This window comes from Mugil cephalus, chromosome 15 (genome assembly GCF_022458985.1).
Source record: "Mugil cephalus isolate CIBA_MC_2020 chromosome 15, CIBA_Mcephalus_1.1, whole genome shotgun sequence".
Taxonomy (NCBI): Eukaryota; Metazoa; Chordata; class Actinopteri; order Mugiliformes; family Mugilidae; genus Mugil; species Mugil cephalus.
Window position 1 is genome coordinate 2,783,436 of NC_061784.1, and position 12,437 is coordinate 2,795,872.

The 12,437-nt window shown below is 39.5% G+C and overlaps 1 protein-coding gene across 3 annotated transcripts in view; it reads right to left on the reverse strand.

Annotated features, from left to right (window-relative positions):
* The window catches only part of mink1 (misshapen-like kinase 1), a 29,118-nt gene extending 17,096 nt beyond the window's left edge, over nt 1–12,022 (reverse strand). For all 3 annotated transcript variants that reach the window (XM_047607170.1, XM_047607169.1, XM_047607168.1), the window contains exons 1-11: nt 10,743–12,022; nt 5,566–5,631; nt 5,090–5,272; nt 4,890–5,000; nt 4,716–4,806; nt 4,496–4,626; nt 4,348–4,402; nt 2,274–2,352; nt 914–1,089; nt 717–786; nt 423–633 (exon numbers count right to left, since the gene is read on the reverse strand). In XM_047607170.1, the coding sequence (XP_047463126.1) occupies nt 423–633; nt 717–786; nt 914–1,089; nt 2,274–2,352; nt 4,348–4,402; nt 4,496–4,626; nt 4,716–4,806; nt 4,890–5,000; nt 5,090–5,272; nt 5,566–5,631; nt 10,743–10,799 (1,230 nt within the window). In that variant the 5' untranslated portion in view covers nt 10,800–12,022. The remainder of the gene's footprint in view (nt 1–422; nt 634–716; nt 787–913; nt 1,090–2,273; nt 2,353–4,347; nt 4,403–4,495; nt 4,627–4,715; nt 4,807–4,889; nt 5,001–5,089; nt 5,273–5,565; nt 5,632–10,742) is intronic.
* Between the last annotated feature and the right edge of the window lie 415 nt (nt 12,023–12,437).

A 12,437-nucleotide genomic window follows, 5' to 3' on the forward strand; every position in this document is an offset into this window, starting at 1 on the left:
TTTATTGTCAAAACATAGGGTGTACCATGTGTACCAAGTGCACCATGTGGCATTTTTATGAATGTGTACACCTGTTGTTTACACTTTACTAATATAATCTCAAGACATAAATAATGTTAAAATGAATTCAATTAATGAAAAATACAGTAGGCTTCCTTTGTCTGTTTGGGCTTAAATGACAGTAAGAGGGTGAAGGGTGAAGACTGATACCAGAGGCATGTCTGTGTGACAAGTTTGAAACTAGAACCAAGAACTGAACCAAGGAGAAACCATTACGTTGGTTGTCAAGTTCAACGATGTATCTACCATTTCTACCAAGCGTGGATGTATCACCTTTATCCAGTTTATACAAAACCTGTGAGCTGTCTCTTATTAAGTGAGTATTTTTCATGACGGTTAACTCCCTAAACATAACCCCTTACCTCTTCGAGTCGACGACGCTGTTCCTTCTGCTCTTCAATGCGTTTCTGTCGGTCATGCAGCAGTTGCCTCTTGTGTTCCTCAGGGTCCCGGCGCTGAGCCGCCAGTTGGGCCTGCTGCCTCTTGTGAGCCTCTGAGCGCTCTTTGTTCTCCTGCTGTAGCCGCTGGAAGTCTCGCCGCAGGGTGGACTCACCGGGCACGTTGAGGATTGAACTGATGACCAAAATTGAAGACAGGTGAATGATTGGCACAAGTGGAAGATTCACATTGCCCGGACAGAGATAAATTGCAATTACCTTGACTCTCTGTCATCCCCACGATTTTCATCATCTTCATCACTACCACTGTATTCATACTCTGTCTCCTCTACAAAGAAAACACGATATAGAGTATTATGAACAGATACTGTGGCATACAAGCTTACAGTATACTTCAGCAGATCACTGTCAGTGGTCTAAAAATGTGGCATTTGTTACAGCCTTTAAATCCTTACCTTTCTCTCCCCTTTTCTTACGCGTACGGTCAATATGGTCTTTGAGCTGAATTCGGACCTGGCGTTCAGTGGGCTGGTCCCTGATGAAAGAATGCTTGAGCAGCTGCTCTGTGGACGGCCGGCTGGGATATGTCTTCACAAGACAGCCCTCTATAAAGTCAATAAACTTCTTGGACCTGTTAGGAAGGGGATGGTTAGAGGATAATAAACTTGAGAGGGACATGGGGAGGCAGGGACCAGAATCCTGATCCAACGACCCGGAAATTTAAGTGAAACAAGGTTTTTGGCAACCTTCACACATTCAGCATTTTCATGTGCATCAGTACTCCAGCAAAAAGACATTGCTCTTGAGTGAAATTGTGCAATGTCCTAGGAGAGATGATTCAGTTTTCATTATCAATCTGAGAAATCACCAGCTTAGTTTTGCTACATGATCAAATAATGTAACAGAATCAAAAAATAACAAAATAAAATAAATAATAATAATATTTATTGCATTGTAACTCTATATAGTTAGTTACCAATGGAATTCAATGTATAATAATTAAATTCCATTGACCATGTAATTGGGTCAAGCCCCTACTGACGTCTTTACTGTATAACAGTAAATGACAGCTATGAAAGCTATGAAAGTGGAAGATTCATTCATCCTGAATGTGGTGGGACTATGAACTCCCTAAGTGGGTCCATTAAAGAGTAGTAGGGAAAGTAATGGGAGCAAAAAAAAAGCACAGGGTAGGAAACAGAACGTGATAAATTAGTTTAAATATCTACAGGATCTTGTGAATCAGTGACAAAAATGATGATCAACCTTCTGCCTCAACACATGAACCTTTACACACTGGGATCTTAGTGAAGGGCCCAGAGTAAACTGAAATAAAACATCCACCTCGAGAATCTACAAATATTCCTCCAACTTCTTGTAAAATCTGAATATTTCTCATTCTGCTCTGCTCTCATTAGCTGCGTTTTATATGACATTATCCTAGTCATTGTTGTACTGGTGTAACCTGATTAGTAAAATAACTCCACTACTACCCCGCACGCAAATATGGCTCCTGCTGTGACCTATTTTTCCCCAAATTTGTTAGATAACATTCATTTTCTGGATTAAGGTAATGAATAATTGGAGAATTACTTCAACTTAATGGAAAGTAAAGCTTTAATGAAAATTTGAATGTTTAACTGCAATTTACACATTCCATGATGAGATCATCTGCTTTTTGATTCTGTGTTAAACTATATACAAATGTCTCTGTATAATTTCACAAGAAATATGTGTTGTTTTAATAAGTATGAAAGCCGTCTGTTAAATGTCTTCTAGCAATTCAAGTGGACAGTAAGATGATTGCTAACTCACCATTTCTTGGACTTGAGTTTTGGAGGGGGATTCCTGGGAATCAGGAAGAGGGCTCTCATCGGGTGCATGTCACACAAGGCTGCAGGAATAAAGGGGATTATAAGAGTTAAATCCCCATGCCCATGCTGAGAGCTGCAGTACAAAGGAAAACGCATTTAATGTTAGAGAAACTATCATCTATTCCCACACATGGTAGTTTGTAAATAATGCTAGCCACCATTACACACTTTTTTTTTTCTATCCTCCAACATGGTTATAGCTGCTGTTATCCAATCTTTCCCGGTGCCTCGGGCTTATTGTTATATTGAATGTAAGAGCAAGGACTGTGAGTCATTGTGTTCCCAGCGTAGGTAGGAAGCTAAACCTGACTGGTTAGCTTTAGTTTCACAGTAAATAAGCTTTTGTACTCGGTCTTTTGGACATATGCAATGTGACTAAGACAGCCAAAGGCAAGGGGAAAATATATTTCACCATTTTAAGGGCCCCAGTAAATGACAAGAATTACAGTTAAACTGATGATGTGTGTTTCGTGCAACATGCATTGACTTAAGGAATTGAGCACCCACTGATAGGTTGTTGGAAGTTTTGTTATTAACCCGTCAGAGGAATAGGTTTATTGGGGTCTCATCTACTACTTAATTACATACCTGCAGTGAATTGTTTTGTTTGTTTAGGCTTTCAGACAAGACAGTTCAAGATTTCTATATGTAAATATCTACCTTTTAGTCAGTGTCCTGACAGCTCTTATTTTCTTTTAAGTATACCTTAAATAAACCAAGGTACACTTAGGTGTCTGTTAACAAAGCAAGTGAACAGAATTCTAAAAAGTGTGCCAAAAGATGCTCAATAATTCATATGTTGCTCAATAGGAAAAGTAAGCTACTGGCGACTAACAGATTCAGTCTCAGCAAATGTAGGTCATGGGATCAGTACAAATATTCTAAGGGATAAAATACAGACTGAAAATAACAATTGGTGTTTTTAGAAATCTTACAACTGATATTAATATGCAAGAATAAAACAACAAGGTTAAAGCTAATGATCATTTTCATTGCTGATTAATCAACAAAATAAAAATGATATTTTCATAGGATTTATCAGGTTATCCAACCTTAATGTGGTGTCAGGACATCTCTTATCCCATTAAGCAAAATTAAATAAAGCATAAAGTATACATTTAAAATTATTTAAAGAGTAATAAGTGCATTTTGAAGGTACCATCCGATATTTTCTATCATAACTTAATGAATATTTTAACACTACTACCAAACAGCTAATCTAATAATAAGACATAAGTAATTTTATTAGTGGAAGTAGTCTTCTGATGGAGTGAGTAAGTACACATTGCATAATTTATAATGGCACATCAACACCAAGCAGCTTGGCGGTTGGCCTGTACGCCCTATATGTCATTCACAGAAGCAGCAACGTGATCTATAGGACCTCTGCAGTCTCCATCAGCAATGTGAATAAAGCCTTTCTTTCCATGGGATGTTGACACAAATTTATTTTGACTAAAAAAAGAAAACTATGCCCCAAAAATTTAAGGATTAAAGCTCCTCTCCAGATATCATACATTACACATGAACATGTATTTTTTCACAAAACGGAAGAATGAAGAATTAGTAAAATGGCACCTACCTACTAATTTACTTAAATTGAGATTTGAGGTGGAGTGAAGAAATGTGGTAACACACTGCATACATACGCCATCAACGCAAATTTTCCTTCACCATCTTCTCCAAACAATTTAGCTGCTACACTTCAGTGAGATTGTCTTTGATTCTGTGGTTTCACACCAAATCTCTAGGCAGACAGATCTCCCCACTAAGCAGGCCGGGAAGATTTGTGCAATCAGCCTCCACAGGCCAACTGCCAGCTCACGACTACACTACCTTGATTACAGTGAGTCAGCTGTCCATCTGAACACACAGACAACAAGGCTGCATATGCAAGACAGACTCATTCATAAGGTCTTTTAGGATGGGATTTGAGATGACGAGAAATTGGTACATAGACATGCATGTTTCAACAAACTTGTAAAATGAGTCTGCAAAACAGTGAATAGACTTACGAGGTGCTCCCTCCGCCATCTCAATGGCTGTGATCCCCAAGGACCAAATATCACTCTGCAAAATACACAGGTGACCAAGTCAGTATTCATCCCTGATATTCTCTTACAACATACTAGACACACACAAAGGCTGTGCTGCAGCTGTTACCCTGTAGTCATAAGTGGAGTCAGGATTCTCGTCACAGGCAATGACCTCAGGTGCCATCCAGTAGGGTGTGCCGATGAAGGTGTTCCTACGCCCAACGGTCCTGTCCAGCTGAGCACTTACTCCAAAATCAACTGCGGAACAACGTAATCACAGGATAAAAGGTGTGAGACTGTAAATGATCGCACAGAGACCTACTTTAATAATTCAAACTTCAACGTACCAAGTTTGACCTCTGCATTCTCTGTTAGGAGCACGTTCTGTCCCTTGATGTCTCTGTGGATGACTTTGTGGGCATGGAGGTGTGAAAGGCCCTGTTCAAAGAAGTTAAAATTGGTCAGTAAGTACTTCCCTCTGCTGCATGCCTGTTAAGACATCTGTGACCTTCATCACTCACCCTTAGGATCTCTCTGCAGATATAAGCAATCCAGTCCTCCTTCAGAGAGCTGCCCTTGGTGTTTTTCACCAGGTCGGTCACTGATCCCGCCCCACAAAACTCCATCACCAGCTGTGTTCACACAATCACAATCTTAGTAAGTAGATTTAATGAGGCTTACTGTCATAACACCATCAGACCAGCTACAAGAGAAGACACACCCAAAGTTGGTCATCGTGTCCTGGAGGACTCTTTTTCACAAAGGCACCGTAGTACGTGGCTATGTTGCGGTGGTGGCTGTATTTTTTCAGCATGTTGATTTCTGCTTTGATCTCCTCTTCTTCCTCCTCTGTAACATCCATCACCTTGATGGCAGCCAGCTGGCCCGTCTTCACGTGACGGCCCTGATTAAAGAACAAGTTGGAATAACTGTAATACTGTTCAGTGAAGTTTAAAAAGAACCTCAAGCTCCATATTTCTAAAATATTAAGCATGGATAATTGCTTCTTCATGTCATTTTGCTGCTCTCCTTAACTGGAGTCTCTTATCTCTCTGTCACCAGCACTTTAAACTTAATAGCTTGATGGCTGGAAAATGTACTGACATAGGAGTGAGCTAAGTGTAAGTGACGACTTTCACGTCCAATGTTTCAATCTCTAATAGACAAAGTGCTTAATTCAGATATGACGTCGCTCACCTTGTACACCTGTCCATATGTCCCATTGCCAACGACCTCGACAAGCTCAAAGATTCCTGCTGGATCCTTTGGGAGACAGGGGCACATTCATTTGTCATACAACAGACAGACACAAGAGGATCAGATACAGCAGAGCATTCATAATTTATGTCTTGCTATACAGAAAGACCTTTCTTGCAATTGCAATCTTAAAAAAGTTTGCCTGTTAAAAAAAAAAAACATTCAGTTTGTTTGTTTTTTTATTTGGTTAATGGATAAAACGAAAAAGATTACACTCAATGCACACCATATTTATACTCGTTTTTAAATGGGTGAAGCTTGCTTTGTTCTTCTTTGAGTCCTCCACATTTACACTTCAATGCCAGCCCTAAGTGGAGGTTGCATTTCATGTTGTTACATTAATATTTCTTCAGTTCAGAGTCAACCTTAAATACTAAAATCCATCTAAGCTGCACCTGTTCCAGGATCTTCTGCAATCTGGCAGCTGTTTTATTGGCACAAAGGCAGAATTCAAACAGGTCTGAATACAAGGCACTGTTGAAAACACAACATAAAACTAGGTCTGTCTGCATCATTTGTAGGGCGGGGTTTAAAAAGATCAATTCGCTGATTCAAATCAAGCTTCATTTGACCGGATATCAATTCACATAATGGGCCATTTTCTGAATTCTCTCATTGCAGTCAAGAGTGACGGGTTTGGCATAAATCTCGCATCTCGCACAACAAGATTAGTCCACATGTCAAGATGATGAAATATGACAGCAGATACAACTTCATAGTAGCATTCTGGATTTAACAAGTATGAGGACAAAAGTCATACGCAAAACGTACCAATTCAAGGTAAAATACTATGGAAATATCACAAATTTCAGCAAGTATTTGTTTTGAAACTAAAGTGTATCTCTCAATCAATTGGAGTTTAATCCGTTCAGGAAATCAGTAGTGATACCCAGCCCTAATGATCTGATTTGATGTCTTTTGCACTTTAATTTCCAAAATTGTGTTGTTCATTAAAATGAGCATAGCTGTAAATCCAGAGATTACATCGAGAACGTTGTCATAAAAACATATATATATATATATAAAAAACATACGGGCCTCTGTAGAGAAGGAATCATACATGGTAACAGGATCATAATGTCTACAGTGCACATTAACGCTATTTAAAGCCAATATTTCCATACAAATCATCCAAACTCAATCTTCCTGTCCACCCACTCACTCCCCATCCACAGAACTTCATACGCCAGAAGCAGACACTCAGATACACTAAATATACTCAATGAGATGTAGAAAGATGTTCTGATCTATTCTGATTTGTTCACTTTATGTTTCAGTTCCGTGTACACATATTTTACTGACACTAATAATGAGTAGGTTGCTTTGACTCAATTATGCAACCCCCCTCCCCCAAGAGACAAGGCGAAATGACAAGCAGTTCCACTTTCATGCAATTTCAATATGGCTTTAAGAAGATGTGTGGGTGGTGAGACTGCTGCTTTGGGTTTAGAATGTACACCATGACCTATCCTGCTTTCATCCATTTCCAATGATGGGTTTTCTGCTTTCAACAACTAGGGAAAGATTTTCCTTAGCTGTGCCTTCAGGACAAGGAATTTATGTGAAAAATAACACATACATATATATATATATATATATATATATACATACACACGCACACAGAAAATATATAGGAAATATTTAGCAGTAAAACTGAGAAATGACCACATATGTAATGCAGTTACACAGAGCTCCAAGATGACATAAATATACTGCACACATTCTGAAGCATGTTATGTATAAGGACACAAAAGAGGGGCAATCGTGACGTAAACTACAAGGCAAGAGAATTATGGTATAGAAGGGAATAATGTAATGATAAGAGTGGGTGGCAACACAGAGGCGGTAGCTTCACCCACGTCCAGTACGGAGAGTGGGATGAGAGGAATGAGGTGAAAGAAGGGGAAGGGTACAGTTATGTTCGAGGAGCAGCACCACTAGCACACAGTCAAATAAATTGTCTGCAATAACTGCGAAAACAATGAAAATGTAGCAGTAAAACAACAGACTGACTAGAAGAGAAAAGCTTCAGCCTGACTGCTTAAACCATAAAAATGGCAGCTCTGATAGTTTGTGTGGATAGAACGATGCTATGCTAATGTATAAGCTCAATGGAAAGGCGTAAAATCAAGTAAACACCACATTTCCCCAGATCAAATGTCAAGCTGCTCAAAGCCTGCTATATAGAGAGCAACCTCAGCTCATCGGGGTAAGCCCTCTCAAAGACACTGAAAATAGTCCAAGGGGAAGTTGACAACACACTTCCTGCGTGAGTATCAACTTAGCTGACAAGAGAAGTCTTTCACAGCAGCAGCAATCATCTAAATCACAACTCAAATACTTTCTGTATATCATCAGAGAACAAGTTTACGATGAAGTGTTTTTAAATTTGAAGGCATGTAAATTCAAAATCATAACATGAAATTATTAGTGTGCCTCTTTTAACCCTCTAAATCCATCATATCAGTGGTGTTTCAAATGAAGCTTTGCATAATGCAAACCAATACTGATTCATTACTAGTTAATCATTTTATTAACATACAGCAATAATCTTTCTCAAACTTTTATGGTTATAAGAATTATAAGAAAAAGCAGCTAAGGACAACTCAAGGAAATCAGACTCAGTCATGAGTTTCATTTCAAGAGGACTGGCTTTCCTTGTTAATCAGCGACCAATATGATCAAAACACTATCACAATTGTTGTTTTAAACAGGGGATAAACATATCTTTACATAGCTTCAAATGAACAATAGTTGACATTTGATTGTTTTCTGAGATTTTATGTTGTCCTATTTCTAAACGTATAATTTATTATGTCACGTGTAATCAACACTCTTGTTAAGTTGACACAATTTTATCCAGTGCTGTTGGCATTTGAATTAAGTGTTTCTGCACAAATGTGTCGTTGATGCCTGTGTGCAGCGAGCTGTTGTTATGTAATGCTGGAGTCCTTCTGTACTCTGTAGCACATTTCTTTTGAAAATGTAGCGATTGAGCCACTAGTCTTTAATCCTCTACAAGAACTTCTACTGGTGCCCATTTTATTTACCTTGATCAGAAGCACAAATTCCACAAGCATGAACACACATGGATGACAAAGTGCATGAGTCTGCCAATAGTTTGACACAGTTCCATTATTCAACAGGTGAGCGTATCACACAAGATAAGCTACAATGCGGAAACAAAGTCTAACAAGAAGAACACTAGCTAGTACCTTCAACACATTTGTTAGAGCGCGAGGATACATACACTGTGTGATGGTGGGTTACACAGACTCTGAATATTTGTTTTCAAGAATGCTGCAGTGAACCTTTACATAGTCCATTCACAAAAATATTTCTCATCTGTTTGCCATATATGGCTAAAGAGGCAGAAAAACATCTCACTAAAATGGGTGCAAATCAATTGAATTTCAACAGTACACATTCATCAGTAACTTTACTTTTTTGTTCTGTAGCACTTATAACAAAATCTCTAATCAGTTGAATCCCTTACCAGGAATGAGCAACCAAAGATAAGCAAGTATCCATTTCCTCATCTCAGCAGCAGTGAATCTATTGATGGTCCTGTTCCTGAATGCAATTCTGCTTACATTTAGGACAATACAACGGACATCCTCTTTTATTTTATATAGGTAAGATGCATTATGAAGAACTGGGTCAGTTTTGTGTGTGTGACAGGGTCTTTCACAGTGTTGGAAATGATCTAAATCGTATGTCACACGCTTCCTGCATATCAACAGAGAACACGTTCCTAATAAAGTGTTTTTATATTGGAAGGCCAGCATGTCAAAATCATAACATGAAATTATTACAATAGTGTGTTTGCCTCCTCAAAATCCCTCATCTGTTTTGAAAAACTGGATGAAATTTGTCTGTGTACAGAAATTACATAAAAAAACATTGTGAAACCACAAGGTAGGACCAAACAATAAGTATTTGCTTTTAGTGTCTGGGTCTACTGCAGAGCCCCATAAACTAGCTGCTACAAAGTTTTCTGAGTTTTTAATGGGGAAAATTACATTTTATTTACCTAGGACTTGCTCAACAGTAATTTAGGTGACGCACATACTTTTTCCACAGGCTTCATTGCCTCATATTCTCAGTTCTTACAGCAGCGTTTACCACTGAGTAATATTTTGGTCACTTTAACTCTAAACTCTGTGAAGAAAGATCACACGATAAAATAAAATCAATATGATGTTCATGTGCATAATGTGTTCATTGATAGGTGAGAAAATGCTGTACTTCATATTTTCAACAAGCAGAATGCATCTTCTTCATCTGCACATTTGTAAATGGGTATGTCTTTCTTGAGTGGATTTACTGCTGCTAAAAATAATATGCACCTTTTCAAAACTTAAGTTGTCAAAATGGAGATATTTACTCAAAAGGAAATATCAGAACTGTAATATTTATTCGGAAGCCATATATTTGGAGGATGATTCTCTGGCTGGCAGAGGTTTGCTTCTTTAAATTAATTTCATTTCATGCCTGGAAAATGTTTCTAATGTTCCAAAAAACATCAGGCAGCTTTTAAGAATGACATCTAGAGGGGAGATCATATCAAACTGAAAGAATGATTCAAAACCAATTGAGCCTGATATGTTGTGTTTGATAAATCAAACACAACAATTCCCAAACCAAGAAGACCAAAAACAAAAATTCACAAGGGTAGGGTTAGATGATCACTAACTGTCAGGCTGACATATAAAAAAGCACCAACGGGGGAGGAAAAAAAAAAAAACTGGGGGAAAAATGGTGGCTCAAAGTATAAAAAGAGACTCACCATAACATGAGGAACGTGATCTTCATTGCTGAATGTAATGTAATAAAAAATAATCACGGGAAAGAGGATGGCCTTGGCCTTGGCGCTGGAGCATTCCTTTGATTATCAGGAAATAACTTTGATGGATTTCTGTGATGCCAAAGAGAATAGCTGCCTGTAGCACCAGGCCACGGGCTCTACACCCCTAACTTTGTTGCGTGGGTGTTAAATGGTCGTGCTTGTGTCAGAGGCGGACTGGCATACATGACACAACACCTAATATGCCCCTCTCCTATCATTTTACACGGATGAAAGTGCAGCAGGTTTATGTTGCAATAACAATACTCACCCTCAGAGCTGCGAGGTCTATGTCATCCAGGCTTCGTGTGGGGGCGTTTTCAGACATAGCTGGCGAAACTTATCACGCTAGCTTCCAAGTTAGCCAGTAATGTGACAAGAAGCACCAGTACACAATTCCGGTGGCTGCTTAAAAACGGCCAACGACGGAGAAAACGTAGCAAACGATACAAAATGCTGGAGCTGGTGCGGAATAACGCTGTAGCACTTGGATTAGCGAACACCTCGCAGATAGATAGACGCACCCAGCTGGCTAGCTCGCGTCAACTCTGGCCGAGAGCTTCAATTTTATCCGCAGTTGTTTTACAGAAATGCCGGCAGCAATATCTCGCCAAAACAACTTAAAATGAGAGATTTCAACAAACTCCGTTAGCCGGCCATTAGCAGCGATTTAACCGCTGGCAGGTTTTAAATGCAGCGCACCTCCGCTGTTGTTGAACACCTTGCTGCGTTCATTTTGACAAGACGCCGCGTCTGTGCTGCTGTACAACATCCCAGCTAATGTCATGTACGGTACAACGATGCGTGTCGCTGGAAAAAAATATCAAACCGCTCTGATGTGCCAATTAAACGTCCTTAGTCACGACAATAAAGTATAACATAACATTTATGGCAGCAACGCGATGGTACTTTTTTTGGGGCAAAACGCAACGTCTAATGTGATGGCGTCTGGATCTGTCCACACCGCACCAGAACCGACTGTCAGGCGGTCATTATTAATCTTAAATGCAGAATAAGAGCGGAAAAGCGAAAAATAAAGGCCTCACTGGAAGCACGATTCTCCGCGACTGCAGTTGTCAAACTTGTGAACACGATTTAAATATTCCTCAATTTCGACCGGACCGGTAATTCCAATACAGGTGTGCGCGGTCAAATGACCAGCGAACGTAGCTAAGCTAGCGAACTAAAATGTCTTTTCCAGAATAAACTTTCCTTCATCCATTTTCTATGTTGACAGTCGCGCCTAGCAGTGCCAACCTTCCGGGGGAAACACAAGGCAGACAGACAGGCAGGCAGGCAGGCACTATTTTCTCTCGCCAGCCACCGTAATACTTGTAAGCTGGAGCACTCGTCTCTGTCAAGTTAGGCGTTGCTGTCGTTCTCCGGCGTCTTATTTTGATTTAGTTGAAGTCCAACGTTGCAAGATACGTGCAGTGTCTAACTGCGGATATCAGCTAAACTTGTTATTTCGCCATGTTTTGCTTCCCAAGTCCTCCCTCCCACTCGCTGCCTTGATGTAGTCCTGCGGGGTTGTACTGAGGATTGGCTGAACACACACACACAACACTCCTCAAGTGTTTTCTCCTCTTCAATGGCTACGGCGATTCATCAGGGACAAATTACCTGGACCATTACAGTCGACTTCAGCCTACGCAGCAGCAGCCTCTGTCTGCCAGTCCTGAACTGACCTTGGTCAGAACATATATTATATATCATGTGTTTTTTGTAATGAGAGCGTAACGTGACTTATCTTCCTTATCTTGGTTTTCTTTTTAAGTGTCTTCCTTCCTAACAGCGTCATGATGGCTATAGTTATACAGCATGTGCATTAAGGTTAAGCTTCCTTCGCTTCATAATGCTTTCAAATAATTCACTATCCACTTTGGTATGTCATAAATGACTGAGGCTAAATGGCAATAAACTGAACTGGTGAATTTTAATTTTCTATATATATTTAAGCATTTAC